This window comes from Ooceraea biroi, chromosome 5 (genome assembly GCF_003672135.1).
Source record: "Ooceraea biroi isolate clonal line C1 chromosome 5, Obir_v5.4, whole genome shotgun sequence".
NCBI lineage: Eukaryota > Metazoa > Arthropoda > Insecta > Hymenoptera > Formicidae > Ooceraea > Ooceraea biroi.
The window spans coordinates 8910311-8931306 of NC_039510.1; the positions used below are offsets into that span (position 1 = coordinate 8910311).

The window sequence follows — 20996 nt, forward strand, 5'->3', positions numbered from 1 at the left end:
AGCGTTCGTGATACACGAATCAGCATCCGCGCTGCGTTTCTGTTGGCAAGTTTTTTTGCCCACTTGTATACCTATCTGGATTTGGAATCGAGCACCGTAATATACGACTCGCGGCAACGGTTAACGTGACGCGTATTCTCAGGTCGGCTTACTCGACACGATCGATGGTTCCACATATCGGCCCTACTTTAAGTTGACAGGAATAGGTACCAAGGATTCTGGAATATTTTCGCTTTGGAGCATCTATTATCGATACGTAAATCGGGACACTCGTGCCAATGCCCCGACCTTTTTCAATCCGCAATCGCTATTGGATCTCGTCGTTTTCAAATATAGTTCGCGAACTGCAAAAATAACGCATTACACAGCAAGAGCGGCAGGATATTTTCATTTTTGACAGTTGCGCTACGTGCAAAAATACACGAGTGTAATCCAGAATCTGGCCGATGGCGAAGCGTCGCACCGTGTCGCGTCGCGTCGCGTCACGTCGTGCATGCAAACTCACCGGAAATAAAAGTTTAACTCGCACATCCCGGAAGAGTCGGTCTGATCCACGGCTCTCCGCCCTGTCGTAAATCTTCCTGCCCTACGAATTTCGCCGCTCGATCTCTCTCGTGAATATCGACTGACCCCTAAATACGGGGCGTATCGATTCGACGGAACCTATACCTATCTAGACGAAAGTTCAGAAGCGGTGCTTAAAGGTCAATCAACGGAGGATCAGAGAACAACTGCTCGTACGGATTGTCAGCATCATCATCAGCATGTGACGTTTCCTTTGATAATTACTACGCGAAACTAATTCTTAAAATATTACAATCTGGGGTGGGAAGAAATAGCGAGACTTTTCGCCGGGAACAAGAAAAGGCAGAGAATGGGAAAGGAGGGAAAGGAGCGAACGCGAGGCGGTTAGGTCGCTTGTGTCTGTTCCCGAGGGCTCAGCTGCGGCGGCACCACGGTGATCGATGTCTCCACTCTCCGCAATTTGAACAATGTCCCGCTGTCTTGGGCCACACCGCTCACTCTTTCGTTCTCTTTCGCTTCGCTGCACATCCCCCTTTTTGCTTCCTCTTGCCGCTTCCGTTCGCGTCTTTCCTCGGGCGCCATTCCTGGCATTCTTCGGTAAAATGAACGTTATACCAGCGAAAAGGACGCAGGCCCATTCTTATTTACTATTCCAGCGGCAGCCGGATGGCAAGAATGCGCGTACGAGAATTAGCAGGGTGAGGAAAATGGCGTACAGGAATGAGAACCACGACTTTTCGCCGAGCTGCAAAAGTCTACACAATCGAAAGTCTGCCCGCGCCAGCTAAGTAAACACCGGGGATGAAAATTTCCGAGACGTGCTCCGAAAGCGATCCGCCGGAGAGCTCTCGCTCGCTCCTTTCACTCGATTCCGAGCAAATAATGGATAACCAAAGGCAATTGAATATCATCGATGCCGATTATCGATATTCGATAGATCCCACATGTACGGGATTTACTGTCTTAAGCGGTTAGCAAGAGATCATTGTCTGTTGTTCCAAAGTTGCGTCTGCTAAACTCCTCTCGAACGAAATAGCGTTTATTTTCTTCTTGGCAAAAGCATACACATGAATTATACGCTATTGTTCGAATGAAGATAAAAGACTACTGTGTGCTTAAGCTTTACTTTGCTTAGCTTCTTTACGCGCTAGTCACTGCTCGTCTTTTTCGGCACAATGAATAGAAAAAATTGAATCAGTCTTTCATTGTGTAAAAAAGATCAACTTGTTAATTTCGGGACAATGTTCTAGTTATCTTGCACGCCTTGCGAGCGGAGTCTACAATGGTATGTCTTAAAACCGCTCAGTCTTTTTTGTAAATTTATACGAAATTTATATGAAATGACAGCTTTGAAGGCGAACGTTGAATCGCCTTTCCCAGTGCCTTTCTCGAGGTACGAAGATGCATCCTTCCGCAATTGAACTTGTCCGTAACGCGATGAGACGCTCCGGCCAGCTAGTAACATACCGGCAAGTATTAGTTCCCAAACCGCGAAGCATACTTAACAGACTGGAATTGGCTGTTCCGACACTGAGCCGTTCGACATTCGGTCCGCTCGCTTTAGAGAGTACTTCAACCGTTACTCCTGCGAAGTATAGGTACAAGGTACTCGAGCCTGAGTGGGTTCTTGCCAGTATCACTTTCGCAGCTAGGCAGCATATTTGGTAAGATAATACCTGAGAACTTCGGACTGACAATAGGTTGGCACTAGAATAGCCATCGCGATATAGTGTATTTTCATTGTTATCACTTGTACTGCGGGTATTAAACGTTCGATGATGCTGGTCAATCTTATCGTTTATGACCACGAGAAATACACATGACATTTGCCAACATTGCCCAGCGTTACTATGAAACACGATACACGTACAGTTTACGGCTCTTCGAATTTGCGAAATTTAAAGCGACTTGAAGAAATATCAATAATGCTAGACTTGTCTTTCTGCCTGTTGTTGACTCATGCTCTGTTATTAATTTTCAAGCAAATATCTTTCGCATTTATAGTTGCAATTGATACAACCTATCCCGTCGAAAGCCAACTGTCCAAGTCTCCAAAGCTTCGGGCAGTGCAAACGAATCCCTAACTCCAGCCGTCGACTCACCCCCTCTTCGGCAAAACTTTCGTCTCGGCATAATTCTGTGCCGAGCTTCGGTGTCCTCGCAGAAGTACGTACTACTAATTAATCCTTTTAACAGCGCTTAAATTTAATTAATCTCAAAGTTATGTGGTCGATCCCAGTCTCGCAGGAAACCACCCCTCGCGCTCCGTCCCTCGCTTTTTGCTCGGTAATTCGGCCCCGCCCTGTAGAAATCGTATACATTAACTGAGCTTTAGAAATCCGATTTGATGGTCTCCAGTCCCTCTCTTTCGGGCATTTCCCTTCTCCTCGCTATTCCCGCGGACCATATCCCTCTTTCATGGCTTATCGACGACGTCCGTGCCGCGATACGCATCGCACGATGTGCGCTAATTTTTCCGTCGATGCTTATACTGTTTTCTCAAAATTGCACTCGTATGAAGTATCCGAGATGAAGGAGGAATTTCTGCGTATCCCTCCCGAGCAGTTATTTCCGACCGCCTTTGTTACTTTCTCCTATTACTTCCTATCCTGTCCAGTCGAAGGTTACGCAATAAAGGTAAAGTTTCTTTTTATTCCCTTCCTCCTTTTTTAGCGCGTCTTCTCAGGAACGTAAAGTCGAGAGATTTGTTTTACTCGCGAATAACTTGATTGCACCGTGCACGGAGGGCACTCCGAATAAATAATAACGCGCATTGTGGCGGAAAAAAGAGCCGGTTAGCGAAATGTGGCCCCGAGTTCTCGTAATAAAATTTCTTGTAGAGGTTTCCAACATCGTGTACAATAAGCTGTTTATTTAATAAAGCGCAAGGCGGATGACAATATCTCGGCAAGTAATTACCGCGTAACTGGTAAAGCTTTCTCGCGCTCATTCCCTGATAACGGGAGACGTTGGCAACGGGGAAGTTAAACAAACTGTCTGAAACTCTTGGAAGAATGGAGAGGAGGAATGGTGCCTTTACGACGGATAGTCGCCATCGATTGATCGACCGTTCGCTGGAAAGCTTATCCGACTTGACACGCTCGCTTTGTACATCTTTGACGCGGTCTATGATACTACCGAGGGAAAATTTACGGTCTCCACACTTGCTGCTCACCCGAAACTAGAAACAACCGACCGCCCGTACTCCGGTTGTTCTCTCTGCATTATCGATGCCGAGCCCCGCTAAGTTTCGACTGGGAGGAAACGCTGCACGAGCCGATAGGGGATAATCAATCTCGAAACGGAACGTCTCCCCGGAGAGGTCACGGGGTGGCTCGGTGGAGTCGTATGCGAGGGCTAACCGGTGTGTGTTTGGGTTCGCGTGCTAATTTGCTCTAACCTAATGAGAGACCGGCTTGCACAAACTCTTCCTCGGTTTATTCGACCGTACATCGGACCGCATACATGTAGACATGTATACTGAAGCATGAGCGTAGCTGCCGGATACCCGAATGCGAAATCTTGCGGAAACGATCACTTTGCAATTTCGGAATTGCTTACGAATGGTCGCGGAAAATATTCAATGACGCGCTTATATGAGGAGTTCCTTTCTTATTGTAGTCGATTTCTCTGTAATTATAAATTTTTAACGTTCTCGAAAACTACCTTATAGTTGTTATGCATACGATATTATTCGAAACATATTGTTTAACTAATAATCATTAATTATAAAATTGGTTAACAAATGCATAATATAAAGTGTATGGTCTACATATGTACACAGTGAATACGCACATTAAATAAATATTTAATTCATGCAATTATCAAAGCAAAATTAAGCTGACCTCGATAGCAAAACACTTAATTGGTATAGGAAAATTGCACATGTTTAAATAATGTATTTTATCATGTATAAAATGCGTAACATTTAATTGCGTTGTATGTGGTGAGCTATACCTTTCGCCGACGACGGACACGAAATGACAAAAGAACCATGAGACAGACAAGACCACTACGAATTCATACCTTGGCCGTAATTGTATCATTTACGTGGTGACGTCTTTGCTACACGGCCGAACCGATACCCGCGAGGTAAATGTTAGTGCAACAATTAAACCACCGGAAGAGGAAAGGACGGAAAGCGACGTCGAGATGGCACGTCCTTTCCCCTCGTGAATGCGACTGTGGCTGCTCCATAGACGCAAAGCGTCATTATGCGGAAACCCGAATGAATCGCGGCAAAAGGAGGGACGAGGAAACGTGCAAATGTTTTCGAGTAGTCCCACTTGCGCGATCCCATTGTTATTTAACACGGGACGACGACGCGCTGACGCCTGGCGAGCGAGAATGGACGAGAAAAGGGAAAGCATTGTTGAAGTTCCACCAAATGCCATTTTCTCCCTCTTGGGCTTTAGTACACGAACCAAGCTGATGTTTAATCTTGCACGGCTTGGGATTTTGATTATCGATATACTCTGCGAATTACACCGGATGTACGGTATATCGCTGCGCGATAAGGTTCTTTCCATTCCAGAGAGGAATCCTCGATGCGCGAAGATCGATTGAATCTTTCTTGAAGGCGGCTGATGCGGAATGGCGGAAAAGACGAAAGGAGAGACTCGTCGTCTTGAGAATCAACGCTTCCCCGTCACTGATCGAACGAGGGAAAATGTCATCTGCTTTTTCCCTTTCAGTTTTCTGTTGTTTAAGTAATCTCACTCTGTGTGATTGACTTACGAAATTTTTTGATTAAGTCAATGATTGGCTGAGTATTCTGTTAAGTCTAAAAAGATCTTTAATCTTTCAAATACTTGTTGGCAAGATCACTACAATTTTTACGTTTGTGAATAAAATGGTGCAACGTGAATAAAATAGTGTAGTTTTTGTATATTTGCACACTGCGAATAGAATCATGATGCACGTGGTAACTGCGAACTCGATGTACATTAGCTAAATGAAAATTTGTTGATGTGCACGCTGCTGACAATAAACTCCTATTTTACTGTAGGGTGCTAGATGAAATAGCGAGATATGGTGGTCATCCTCATTCAAAATACAAGTACGCAAATAACGTCGTGATGAAACAATCGCAGTAGCGGTATTCAAATATTTAAACGTTCGCTCATTTGTCTACTTGCTTTCATATTCATTGAGCATAACGCATAAAACAACTTTTTTCTCGTAGTGGTCATATATGTCACTCGAACATCCACACGCGTTAAAAACATTGCGATGATTGTCAAGCGTATGAAATCAAAATGCATGATTGCTCGTCGGATCTTCTCGAGAATCTCGTTTCTATTGAAATTTGATTTGCAAAATGTCGTTTATCGAAAGATTTTCGATCTCATATTCGAAACAAGTTCAATCTCATTAGTTCCTCTCGTACCACATCCTCCCATCTCGTAGCTCGAGCGATTACATGCGCAGCTGAATAACTCATGGTCATTAAGCAGGCGGTCCTTTTTACAGAGAGTGCCCGGTGTGTAACATTGTGACAAAACTCGCCACCCTTGTATGCCGCACGCTCGCCCCTGCAACCCTCTGGCTCGTCCTCGGCTATCCGCCACGCTTACAACAGTAATGAACGCCATTTCGGTAATGAGGTCGCACACCATTGAAAATCGCGAAGCAGCCGTCGCAGAAACACTAGACGAGAAACGAGAGCTCGCCGAGAGAAGGAAGTCCGTAAAAGTTAATGAACGGGGAAATAACCGTTCGAAGAGAATCCCTGGATCTATTCCCGGCTGGGTGTCTCTTATCACCCCGTCCGTCTCTAAAAGAAATGACCGTAGAAGCTGCCGGTCGACTTTTCAGCGAGGTAGATTCGCTCTAGCCGACTGGAACGATAGCGACAGCCAGGAGGAGGAATCCCCCCCACATTCCCGGACTGTAAAAACCTTGAACGCCCGTGTAAACCTGATTTTCGATTTGGTGGTGCCCTACTTCCAGATTCCTCCCATCCTCTCTTTTCCAACCGCTTACTTCATCCATTTCACGTTCTCACCCTTTTTCCCACTCTGCGATTATCCTCGCATGAGGGAAACCCGCGCGTGCCGAAGAATGGAACATCCATCACCAGCATGAAAGGCCGTTGTCGAAGTCAAAATCATTTTTGTCGATAAATGGGACGATCGTTTGGTATAATTAAGACAAACACGGATATGTTTTCGATTCAAAGCAAGAACATCTTTTTAATTCTTACATGCAAATTTAAAATCTATTTTACGAGCTATCGTACTTACATAATATAAAAGGTTCTTATGTATTTTATATAAGTTATATTTTCTTTTGCGAAAATTTAATCTTATATATCCTCGCAAGGTTTTTTCTCACGATGATTATAATCATGTCGCAATCAACTTAAACATAATCATCAGATATCGATCATGATAAATAATCGTAGGAGAAAAATTCATGAATATTGACAAGCTTTTAACAGGTAGAAAATTTGGTTGAATCCATCTTATCTGATTTGCATTCTAACGGTGGCATCCCTTTCTCGGCCGAATAAACGACTGCCGGTTCGGCGAGCGAGTTTTAACTACCAGAGTTACGATCAGAGTTACGAACCGACAGGAACGATGTCGACGCTCGAGAAAATCCCCGGGATCGACAGTCATCGGAATCGCTGATCGCGGCAGCGTAAAACTGATTTTCGATTTCACCTAGGCATTCAACCTGCTTTCTTATGATCGTTCCGCTTCCGGTAGCTGTGCTGTAAAATCAGAGCTGAGCGAATAAAACCTAGAAGAGATTTCCCGAATTCTATCTTACGCTACGGAATTTTGAGAGGAAAATAACCGTGCCGGAAAAACAATACTCGAGACTCGATCCCTTTTATTTTTCCGCCCTCTTCCCTCTCGGGAACCGATCGTTCGCTACCTTGGACCGACATTTCACCCAGACGTAGATACGATCTGACCAACCGGGACGATGATATCGTCGAATCGAAAATTCCTAAGTTCAACGCCAACGAAATATTGGACAAAACTGACCGAAGCTCATTCTCGATCACGACTGACCTACTTTGCCGTTTGCCTATTTTTGCTGTCGTCCTGCATCTCGTCTTCGTACCGATCGAAGGGATTTTCGTATATTCGCGGTTAAAACAGATCTCGACGCTCGAAATCAGAAAACACCTCGATATGAACGCTGCAAAAACGCGTATGATCGATATCGAAGCCCGCTGGTAAATTTCCCGGAATTTACCACTATGCGCAACATGCATGATGCATGGACCGATAATGATTTCAAATCAAAGCTAATTGGGGCACAAACGACGTCTGTGCAAGCCGCGTCTGATTCTCCACTAACGTATAACGAATTTAAGATAGTTACAGGATCCGTTTAAATTAACATACCGTTAACGTACCAGCCGATCGGATTTCCAGCGCGCGAACCTCATGGATATGTACGCTCCATCAATTCTCTCTCTCTCTCTCTCTTTCCTCCCTCCCTCTTATTCCATTCCTTTACATGCATAAATAATGTTTCCACGGGTTTATCTTCGTAGATCGATGATCTCGATGAATACAACCGAACCTTTCAAGACCTTTCAAGACGTGGATTAATTGCTCTGGTGACTCGACGTTTCTGTGTTTTGCGACGATGCAAATTTATTACCTCGTTGGAACGTCAACGTTTCCTGATTGTTTTACACCGCCTCTGTACTGGTAGTAACAGAGAAATCTCTTCTGAATAATCCCAATAGTTAAACAAATCTTGGCTTATTTTTACTTCTCGCATGAATATACATGAATAAAGCTCTTAAACCTCTTCCTCCTCTTGGTTCATAATTCACTAAGAATACACATAACTGAATTTACGGTATTTTAAATGATCCCCGACCTTCATCGGTGTCGCGTTACGGCAGGAAGGTCGGCGCGTGGCGCACCGGAAGCATTGCCTCTCGTCGTCGGCGTAAAGCGTTTCTATCGACACAAAACGAAAATGAGGAAAGTCGTGGGCGTCGCAGTCGTAGAAAGAGCGGGACGACGACGACCGAGGGTGAAAAAAGGCAGAGTCGGGAGGGCGAGAGAAGAGAGCGAGAGGGGCAGATGTGATAAATGGTAATTGCGCAAAAGTACCGCAGCGGACACGAGTAACACCCGTTCCTCATTAGAGGCTTGTTAAGGCGCCCGGACGCGGAGTGATGGAATGCGAAGAGAGAAACGGAGGCGCGCGCGCACAGAAGTCGGAGTGTTCGCGGAGAGGCGCCTTGCCTTTTCTGCCCGATACGCTTTATCTCCGGACGCGTGTTTCTTCTTTTGGACCAGCTGCGGAAACGCACGCGCGAATTCCCGCAGCTTCCGTGGGTTAATAGCTTTGATTCGCGTTACTCCCGCGTGCCACGTGGTGCAAGCATCTCGATGACAGATTTCGCATCTCGCGTCGACGAGAATATTAGCCCCTCGCTATAACGATTTGCGTACGATAGTGATGAAAAGAGACTGAATTGCTCGCATAATCAAATCTATATGCATAATCTGCATAATCCAAAATAAAGTACGTTATACATAAATGAATAATCGTGTGACGTGAGCGACAATTAAAATTGTTTCTTCGTACTTTTCGTACATTCCATTCTATTAAGACAAATTTTGATAATAACCCAAGAAATGCGCCAGCTTCTCCAAAGATAAACTTGATTCTATGAACTGTCTGAGAGATCCTTTAGACATCGAGCTCCGACCACTCGACGGCACTTACTTTGTTCGTGTGTTTGCTTGTACACGGCGACGTTTAAACAAGTGTTCCAGCCGAGGGTACGTCGAGAGAACGCGCGAGATTCCGAGCGCGCGGAAATATTAAGACGCGACGGCGACATGAAAAGCGGAGTTTAAGAACCGCGAGTCCCCGCCTTCGGTTTAAGTTTAACCCCCTCGCTGCTTCTCCCTTTGAAACGTCGGTTCTCGTTTTGACTTCGTCGCCGACACCACGGTCTTTCACTTTGTTACTTTTGCACGAACGAGACGTTGCACGCGTTAATCTTTTCTCTCGCATTACGTCCGATAAAATTTTCCCCACGTTTCCACGTCACTCTCACTTTCCAAGACTTGCCATCTACATAAGTTACACGTGCAAGGACCACCACAATGGATGCCAAATGCAAACCATCACGAGAGATTTTCACTGAGAATTATACATTATGAACATGGTAAACGGGGAAAAAGAAATATGCTATTATATGCTTGGATCTCTTGAAAAGATATTGCAATAGCACTTGACCACCTTTAAGAACACGCGGAAACTGCAAAAGAATCGGGAACCCTTATGATGCCTCTTTTGCTTTACGCACTTTATCTTTCTCCCGCTCTGTTCTCTCTTGTTTCTCTTTTATTCCCGGTGCTGCTACTCCTTTACTACGAGAAGTCAGAGACCGCTTTGATTTTATTGCTTCTGGCATGTCCGACATCACTCAACTGGCTCTTCTAAAAGGCGTTTGAAGATAACAGGCTGTTCCGATGAAATACTACGAAAGCTAAGGACGACTATAAAATAAACGCCAATACTCGCACGCGCCTAATATCGTTGTGATAAATGGTTTAAACAAACCAAGTTAAAAGACTGCATCGAGACATGCGTTTTTTAATGAGTCATGCATCAGCTCGCACAACGGCCAAATGACAAACGTTGCTGAAAGTAAAAGCAATTTGGGGATGATTATGCAACGGCTGATAACAAAAGCGATAGACATAGAACAGACGAAAGAGGATTCGAGGGTTGCAGTTTATGCATGTAAATCGTCCCGGCCTGAGTCGCTTGTTGTTCTTTGGTGCGCCAGGACGCGTCGGCGTCGGCGTTTTACGCGCTTCACTGTATTTTATTGCAGAAAGTAACGATATATGCGCATAGGAATTGACATATACGAGGTGTCTCAGAATTATCGTAGTTTCTTTTAATCAGCGATAGCATTACTACGCGAAAAGATATATTTGTCCCGTGTTCATACATGTTTATAATGTGTGTCCACAAGAATCATTTTCAAAGTATTGCGCGGTATCGATCATCACTGCGTTTTCAACAAATAAAAATTAAATTCTGATCAATTATTTACGAATAAATTATAAAATTTTATTCTCTGCAGAATATTTCAAATAAATCATAATTTTTTATTCAACGATATTCCATCGTTGTCCCGTTTCACAATCGCGTTTAGTGTTTTATTTGTTTAAAGTTTTATTTCTGCGAATGTTGAGTTATTATTAAGAGAATTTACAATTCTTTTTTATTTTAATGAAATTTACAATTTCACTCAATAATGACAAAAATGATTTTTCTTATGTATTTATTACATGTAAGATGAAAAAATGCAACGACACTTTCGAGACACTCCGTATATGCATAGATGCATAAGCCGCGCATGCATATAGGTATGTGCATCGATGGTTCGGTTTTCCACCCGCTTTTGTGTCCCCCGCGGCGCATCGATTCGCGGTGTATGCACTTTTCGGCTCACCCCGTTCATCGAAAATCCATTTATTTGCATTACGCCCGTTTTTGTAAATAATAACGAAATCGATAGGTGCGCATACGCGAATATTCCTTCCATCCCTGTATATACAGGATGTCTCAAAACCGCCAGTGTATATTTTTAACAATGATGTTTTTTAGAACAATTGAAGCTGGACTCTTTGTTTGTTAACGAACAATTGACCTATTTTTGTAAAATGATCGCTTTTATTGTGTAAAACATTGACGAGAAATGCTATTGTTTTAATACCAATTGTGTGTATTTTTCATTTCAAATGCAAACAGAAATGTTCTGGTATACATCATTTTTCTAGAGACCTACGATTCATTAACATTATCTTGTACTCGTTCTTTGCTATTTATCTTTGCGCATTTATCTTGCAGTGATAAATCAACGATGAATAAATACCATATACATTTGCAAACATAAAGACGGAGGGTGAAATCTCGAGCCCCGCTTTATAAAATACCTGTTAAATCTACGATTCACAAAAGTGATTAATTAGGCGCGAAGCGATTGTGCACGTACGCCAAGGAAAGTCGAGACTGATTGACGATGACGGAATTATCGTCTTTTAGGCGTCACTTAACGTGCGGCATTGAAAAATGTTGGCTATTAGCTCTAGTAACACGAAATATCTTTGGTATTATACACCGACAATGGAAAAAAAGCGATTGTACGAAATCCATACATGTACATAAGCCATACTTAAGACGAAATTATACCGTATCATATTGTTATAAACGTCAGATCAACTACTTGCCACAATAATTATTTTAATCCGAAATAATTCCGAGCATACATGTAACACTTGAATTATATGTACATACGTGCTATAACATATCGTAGCAGCTTCCTTGATATTACTAGAATTAGGGAAGCCCCAAACATGAAAACGATATTGTACGCGTATACATAGTTCTATAACACGCGTTATAGAGTTGAAGCGAATTATATTAATTTGAATAAACGTCAATTTGTTTACTAATAGTGCATGAAAGCGAACACGCAGTTGGCTTCTGTTAACATAGTGTAACGCAACTGCGCAATATTGCGTTTCGCGGTGGAAGCTTGTAACTAATAATTGGAGTGTTTCCGCGTCGTGTGTGCATTAATGCACATTCGTGTTCTAAATATTTGGGAGAAATTATCGGGGCAGGTTAATTAAACACGCGACAAACGACGGTAAAGGTCATACCAGGGGAATGCGGGTTAACGTGTAATTCAGCGGACGCTAACGGTAATTACATTTGGAAATGTCCCAACTGCAATTGTTCCTTGCATCGTCCAACTTTTCACTGTGTCAGTTGAATGACTCGGCATGGGTTTCTTGGACGATATTCTACATACGTATGCCGCGAGAAAGACTAACGACTCCGCTTAAGCGCGAGATTAGACGCTAAGATGAACGAATGCCGATGTCACTGCGCCCCGAGCCCCCGAGTCGTATATGCAAATGCACTTTATACCAAGGATCGATCGTTTGAAGATCATCGGCTATCCGGTAGCAGAAGACATGCGTCGTACACCTGACTACGTAATTACGAGCCCGATTATGCCATCGGCAAATCCGATTGTGGATGCGCCGTCCAGGGGAGACCCTTCGTACAATGCTGCTTGAACAACGCATTGATACCTAAATAAGCGGCGCGTAAGAAAAAAATGTAATAATGCCTCGCGTTGACGTGCGACGTCTCTCAACGAAGACAAACGCACTATTCAGCCCGAAAAAATATTGACTATTCGCGCGTACTTTTTACGCGAGTCCAACTATATCATTCGGCAACTTCCAAGACGCTTTTCTAACGACCAATCCTTTCCTCTTCCCTACAATAATGGACTTTAATGGCAGCCCTAGCACGTCTAAACAGTCTTCTCGAGTGTTTGCGCGCGCCTTTCCTTTTCAACCCGGTAATCCGTGGGTCAAATAAAATCGTTTACGAGCACAATGAGACGAACGAACCTGCCTCCTTCATTCCGTCATGAAAGTACTCGGCTAAAGTGCTGATTATGATCCGGCTCGGACTATAAAGGTGCTGGATCATCCCACGGCATTGTTCTCTACGCTGCGCGATCGGACACGATTCTGAATGGCGCATGACGGGAACGAGTCTATGCCTGATGATCCTCGGACTTTTCAAAGAATTTCGGCCGCGCAACCAGTCAACCAGTCGATGTCTGAGAATTATTCCACGAGTCTTGTCGTGCAGCTTGTTATTTCCGAGGAAATGTTTGTAAGACGATGTGCAAAATTATGGAAAAAATTTATAATATTAGTTATATCCTTGCGAAATACTGCAAAGCGTTCATCACGTGTCAAATAAAATCTTAAATCCGGATTTTGTTACAAGAATAGTTACATGACATGTAACACCTCAAAATATCATCGAAAAGAATAAAATTTTATTGCTAATCTTTGACATACGTGCCTATCAATACAACATACAATGAGCATAGTGCAGACAGCTGAAGCATTTATTGAACGGCCTTACCACAGTATTTTGATAAACAAAAATCTCTCTGGAGAGTCATCGGCGAAACCAAGAAGAAAAGTCCTAAGACGACAGAGTTGTCTGAAAACCATGAAGAGTCTTCTTCTTGACGGTGAACATCTTCTAGCTCTTTTCTAGGAGTACTCAAGGGACATCGAGTGGTCCCACGTTGGAACAACGACGTCACACAAATCAGAGCCATGAAGAATACTTCCGACTGTGGTCAGGAAACGCTTGACCATTGTACCTTTCACCTTAAACTTTTTTCGACAAATGTATCTGCTTCAGTTACCTTATTTTTCTTAATAAATGCTTCATATTTCTTGATCTCTATTTTATTCTAATTTTATCCCTTTCTATCCACATAAAGAATACGCAAAGTAATGGTGATATAGTACTTCATACAAATAATGAAAAGGAACAAAACATGCATCATGGAAACTATTCATAAACGTTAATAATACTTATTATCTCGTAACAAACAAATATTATATTGCGATATGCATTATGCATTGTGGTGTCTAACGATCAGGATATCATCTTGGACGCAAACAGAATACCTTCACCGTCACTGTAGTCTGCTTGCGATCAGTAAAATCCTCCTTTCGTCAGCATTGTTACGGAAAATCAGCGTGCATTTTTCACGAGTCTACGGACAATAGAAAAGGAATGCTGGAGCATCCGATGCTGCTTCCCATTGTGATTTTTCCGTCCATTCGTTTCTTTCCCGAAACTCCGTCCATTTGTTCTCTAGATCGAAGTTTGCGGCTGTTTTGCACAGCAGTTCCGCGTCCGAAATGCTACAGGTATCGCATACTGATAAATGAAAAGTCGACTGGCCACTACACACATCGCCATAAATCTAGATATCGTCTAATAAACGGTCTTTGAATAAAGCCCTTTATAATATCGACGAGTGCTTAGAAAAATCTTAGAATCATAAAGCAATAGGCTGCTGAATGTCGTAATGAATTTTACATTTATAATACGAGAGAGATACAAAACGCGATAGTAGATGATCGTGTTTGCACATAGACTCTCTTGCTTCTAGACATGCTTATAGAGCTAAGGATATGCGAAATCCCAACTAGAATGGATCTGAGTCATCGGAGCGTGCCTTCGAACACGACACGAGGATCATGGCCGAGATCAATCCGTAAATTCGTTCGCGTGCTCTGCTACGTTTTGCTCTCCGCGTGATACGCTGTTTTTTTCCAAATTTGAAATTTTTGCAGCTGCTTGCTGGATCGACAAAATCTCGGAATAAAATTCTTGTGTGAACACCGTCGCGTAGATTAAATGTATAAAAATATGTATAAAGCTATGGACGATGCATGATACAATGAAATTTATGAGATAAGTAAATCTTGCACAAGTTTGATATTTTTGTCCAGACTCGCCAAGGGTTGCCCAGGCCTGAAGTCTGTTTCGTTATAATCTTTCGATTCATCTGGCCCGACGACAAGTCTCTCACAAAGTACAGACAATCTGACGGAATCCGTAAACAGGCGGCATTTTTCTCTCAAGGAAATCGAAGGGAGATGCACGCCGGTCCCGTGATTTCACGATCGTGTCCGCTTCGCCCACGCCTTACAAACGACCCTACTCAAAAACGAATCTTGCCTTTCTCAAAGAGACTTTACAGATAATTAACTGACATTAACGTTCCATTCGTCGGACGTGGTTACATTTGTGGCTAGCTCGTATTTCTCCGCGAGTGTCGGCGCATATGTGTTTTTACGACTGATAAGAATCGCTTTTCCGGCGAAGCGTCCTGCTGCTCGTACCTGGTTCTCCGTTATCCCAACCTCGTCCTGAACAGCTACTTCGTCGACAGAGAGGATTACTAAATTCATTGGCTTCGTTTTGTACAGAGGACTTTGCCTCCACATCGCCCGGATCGTTTCTCCTTGGCTTCCGTACAATTAAGGTCAACTCGGCGATTTGTCGGGAGCGATTTCTTTCGGAGCTTACAATAGGAAAGGAGAGAAGGCGCGTCATAAAACTCCACGTGTTATTTAATACACATAGAGTAACGAGATGTATGCAGATGATACTGTTTTCTTTGCTCTGATGATTGTAACGATTCAATAACAAATTACTATATGCATATTCCGCACATAATGTGTTCGCTTAAAACTCGTCTCGCAGCCAGCTCATAAATAACATTGCAAATTGATGGAAAGTAAAGCTAAAAGAGAATTTAATAGGAGCCTCGCTAATCGCAAAATTGCATATTGAGAATTAATGGCCGCTTAACGACACGAGACATCCTTGTTTTGATCCTCTGGTGTCTCGTTCTTATCGAGATCACTTGGGAGTAAATTAAAAGAAATCGAATAACGATAATCAAGTGAGATCGGGTTGGATACAGAGGCTCGCGTGTGCTTCCGCGATGCGTGTGGCGGTTCGCGCGATCGGAAATCCGTGAGCGCGATGCCGCCAGTAAAATATGCATGTGTACTCGCAGCTTGGTGTAGGTGCCGCGCACATCCCACGTGGCGTTCCCCACACGGACGTCTCGCGTGTATTAATCTGCATAAACTCATTCCTATGCAAACGAAGAGATTCGACGTTGAACTAGGATATCACGGGAAGCCTCCGCGGCTTACATCGCGGCTTAAACGAGCTGCTATACGTGCGCACGCGTGCAAGCACATGCCGTCCGCGCGCAAGCTGCTGGTACGAGTATATAAATATATAAACGCATGTGTATGTACGTGTGCATCGTATGTTAACGATACCGATACCGTAAACCGAATCTCCTTCGTCGCGTCGACGGCATAATAATTGCAAGATCCTCATTTCCCTCGTGGTAGCAGACGACACTGGCCAGCTATCCAAAAGGACGACTACAACGACGACGACGACGAGAAAATGGCACTTGCCTGAAATGATCGCGCGATAATCTGTCCTCTCCGTAACTCGCGAGATGAAAAGAAAACAATCGATGAATAATTCTGTGGTCGCCAGCATGCTCACCGTCCGGGAGAATTGATTTCGACGGAGCGTATCGCGGACGTCAAGTCTCTCATGAATACAATGAGAAGATAAAGCTTTTATAGCCGGCTCAACGTATAAACGTTACTGTTTTCCAATAATTTCTAATTTAACACTCGGTACTTAGGGAGATTAAATGTTTACGCGGAGCATCGAAACTGAAGCAATTGAAATTGCTCCGACATAATCTAATGATTCTCTTCTGTTGGAAATAAAAGGTTCATTTCCAGAAATGTTGAACGCGACTCGTTTATCCCATAAATCGTGGAAAATAAACTCGCCGATACGTGCGAGATACATTGATACACCTCCGGAAGCCGGTAAGCGTAAAATGCATCATGCACCGCATCACAGAGTCAAGTGAGACCTGCAAATAAGCGCCCTATGATCAAACGGCTGTGAAGGATTTTGCAAGCGATCCTCGTACCGGTTTTTCCTATGGCAACAAGAGAAAGATGAAGAGACGCGTGACGCCATAGAAGAGATTTTACACCGTCGCGGCTATAAGCTGTGGCATGTATGTTTAATGCGGAGCACGCGAGGCCTACGACCGAACGACTTCTTACTAGCGTTCTCGCTATTACTTATTCACCGTCGGCGCAATTACTAGTGAGATACTCGATCAAAGTCGAGACATGAGAAGTCGCACCTTTCTCACCATGGCGTCGAGAGAGGCGCGAGTTCTGACGTGTACCAGAGCTTGCACCAAGCGCGAGAAACGCATTATTGGTTTATAAGCTCGTGAATCAACAACGAGTTGTTGCGACTCTAGTTGCGGCTCTCTACAGTTTCTCGTTTGTTGTCCAATCTTTGACGCACGGCGATCGTTGTGCCGGCAAATCGATACGATCGCCGACACAACTTTTCGAGACGTCTTTATGTAAAACTGACACGCGCGGTACTCGTGTATCATCCTTCCTGGAAGGTACATGACGTGCGTCGCAGAAAGTCCAACTCTGTCCTTGGTTCCTTACAGGAAGGAAATAATAGTTCGTGCAGTGCATAATTGACGGAAACGTGAACAAGTATTACGAACAGATTGACGTGTGATGACACAATGTAACTCGCCTATTGTTCTAGCTTTGCAAGGTTTCGCTTTATCCAGTTTGGAATGGAACTGAGGAATCATTGAGCGAAACGCATTCATAACTTGATGATCGTAATAAAATATTGAAAATTATTTTTTCATGATGAACCGTCGCGATTCTAAAGTATCGTGTCTTGAACATTCTCGCGTGATAATTGCGGATTCGCCAACAAGGCGGACTCGTTCTCGGGGAAACGGACAACGTAACGACCCGCTTTGTCGGCCGACTTCCCACCTCGACAATCGTCGGGCATGACATAACGATTGCGCTCTTTTTTGTTTCAGGTTGACGAGGCAGAAATGGCACGGCGGGAGTCGCGGTGAGGAAAGGGCGAGGGTGAAGCCCTCGCAGGGAAAGGGAGCTATGGTGAAAAGCTTGAGTTTCCTCGCCAGAAGGGCGCCACCTGCCATCCACCTTTTCGTCGTTTTGCTCGCACTCGCTCCCGCTTACCACAGCGTGGACCTCTGTAAGTAGCTCCTAAGCTCTAATCCGCAGGCCTTATAGTCCCCGTCGAGTCTCATGAAACTTTGTAGCTATAGCTCTTTGGCCCATGCCGCGTGCAGGTTGTTTCGTTTATAAGTTATTAACGACGCGGAAGTTGCGCGACCCCAGAACTTACGCCGCAGTCGACGAACTTTCGATCCGAGATCGGCTTTGACCGTGGTCATTAGGTATCTTGTGTATCTCAAGACATCACGTCCCATCATTCGAGCCTACATTTAGCGGTGGCCTCATGGCTGAACGCGCGATAAGAAGAGTTTCGACATCTCGGACGACAAGAAACAAGAAACTACCGAATATAAGAGAATGATTGGAACTTGATGGAAATATAGATTTTCGTGGGAGAAAAATTGCATTACCATCGCAATAATGAACGATAACGAAACGCTTAATAATTGTGTCAGTCGAACCCTCCCAAACAACATCCTCAGCGATTTCCTTCCATTCTCCGTAATTTATCTAAATGCCAATAGCCGAGAAGTAATCAATGATGCTTTTCTCGAGTGGAGTCCTACTGACGCGCGATGAAAGACTTGTGCTAGTCTGCCAGACATCCTCGCGCTCCAAGAAACGCGGAGGGTGTCGCGCATTTAGGAACCCTTATTCACGATCGATTTACGAGCGTGATATCTCACGGCGGCTCGTTAGACCGGACGCGCCGACAAAGGAAACGGATTTTGCCACGGAACGTGGGATCGAACTTTATCGAGGGTGAGTGGTCGTGAGAATTCCAGCGGGGGTGTGCGATACGCGCGATATATATCGTCTGGACCTTCATTAATAATAATAGCGACTCGTTCGCCATGTTGGCCCGCCAACGATCTCGATCGGTATTTGCTCCCTTTGTTGGCACGACTTTCCTACCATTGATTCGAATCACCCTCTTGCATTGCCCCCGTTGAATTCGAAGACATATATTAGCGACAGGATCGCGATGTATCGGGCTGACCTTCATTAATAATAATAGCGAGTCCACGTTGGCCGCGCAGACCCACCGCGGCGATCTCGAACTTGCTCTCGCGTTCTCGTTCACCGGCAGAGACACGACTTTCCGCGCTATCGATGCTGGCGCGGAATCCAAAGACATATATTAGCGGCGGTCATCGCGATATATCGAAGGAGGCCTTCATTAATAATAACGACCAGTCCGCGCTCGCGCCGATCGGCGTTACCTCCCTTTGTCGACTCGACTTTCCTGCCACTGTGATTCTAATCGGCCGGCGCAGTTCGAGGAAGTCCGACATACGTACCGGAATGGAGCACCGGAATCGCGATATAACGAGGAGAGCTCCGTTAATAATAGCAGCGATTAATCCGTATGGGACGCGGTTGTAGACGCCTGCAACTTTCCATCCGCCGATTACGATCGATCGTACCGCATCGCACCGCATCGCACCACTCGAGATTGCGTTGGTCGCGAAATCGCGCGGCACGCATTAACAGCGCATTGTGCCGATCCTTCCGTTATCGTTTCCGACCACCTCTCCTTTACGGGATGGGCAATTCCACCGAGGCCCGCGTAATGATTTCAGTTGAAAGAGACATGGGTCGTGCAAATTGCGAGCGTTGTATTCCTGAGCCCGCGACGCGACGGGCGCGAATCTATGCTCCTCCGTGATTCCATTCGGCAATAAAGTACGTTGGATTAAAACGTAAGACCAAAATACACATTTCGCTCCGGCCGGGGCCGGCGCCGGCCAGCCCGGGAGTGGAATTACGAAGGGAGGATATCGTCGGAAGAACACTGCAAACTTTCGCCGGTATTAATGGCCACCTACATGCCCGTTCAGTTCTGCGCTGGCTTAGCGCGGATTCCTTCCGTTATGCTCCCCGGCACAAAGCTGCATCCTCCAACTCCATCCCCTAGCCCCATAGCCCAGCGGCCTCGCGCACTGCACCTGCACTCCCGATATCCGGGCATTAGGCATTATCGTTGTCGGCTACGTGTACGGCCGCATCGTCGATCCGCCCGGCTACTTGAAATTTTAGCAGTTTCCGTACCACGTAGTAATGCCATCATCTACTTCGAGCCGCGTGTAAACCATAATCGATGCCGCCGCGTTGCATCATGCACACCGAGGGAGGGACTCGGCTACGTGCTCCGGGCAAAACGACCGATCGGGTCGTCGTGTTCGAATTAGTTACGCTTCGATATGCGCTCCTTTGTCGAATTACAAGGACGCGGTGTGTATGTTGCACACATACACGCGCACACACGTGCGCGCATCCGTGAATTTGCCAGCTTTGACATAATGCACGACGAGAAGGCACATCCGGTCTCCGCTCAAGTGAACGGCCAATATACGCGTCTCTGTTTCGCGTTTCGCGAGACAAAGGGCTGCAATAACGCGTGGGCGGTTAACGAGGGCCTTAAGAGAACGCGAAATGTCGCGGGTCCGAAACGTCGAACCCCTAATGATACCGAATACGAACATGCATCATCATATTTTGCTCCAACTTTATTGCACAATCGCGGACGAACTCTCGCGAGGTAACGCCTCTCGAAAATGCCTGCGCTGGAGAGACCGGAATAATGTATGCAAAGTAGACGGTATCGTTTCTTCGATAGTCCTTACCCCCTGTCATTGGGTGTTCGTGATCGTCGGCCGATCGGTCGCGCGAGAGGAGATTTCTCGGAGATATTAAATCTTTGGAAGATAAAGCGCTTTATGACCCTCATTAATGAGTATGCAGGCGTCGCGAGACGAGAGCTTGTAAAGCCGGGCGCGCGTACGCGCGACGGCCGCACCTAAAAACGTCGTGAATTTATTACGACCGGCGTAAAAATCGCGGCATCCGTTGTACCTCGTCGCGCTCGGCTTCTCGGCTCTATCAGCGTTATCGTTTTTCGTCGTCGTTCCCCAGGACGTAATACGCCGATCGACATTATACACGACGGCGCGATAAATATTC

The 20996-nt window shown here is 44.9% G+C and overlaps 1 protein-coding gene across 3 annotated transcripts in view; it reads left to right on the forward strand.

The window, feature by feature from the left end:
* LOC105284816 (discoidin domain-containing receptor 2) overlaps window positions 1-20996 on the forward strand; it is a 119031-nt gene that overhangs the window by 36876 nt on the left and 61159 nt on the right. For 2 of the 3 annotated variants that reach the window (XM_011348606.2, XM_011348607.2), the window contains exon 2: window positions 17867-18048. In XM_011348606.2, the coding sequence (XP_011346908.1) occupies window positions 17946-18048 (103 nt within the window). In that variant the 5' untranslated portion in view covers window positions 17867-17945. Of the gene's footprint in view, window positions 1-17866; window positions 18049-20996 lie in introns of those variants that run through there. The other variant, XM_026969794.1, reaches the window with a different exon arrangement.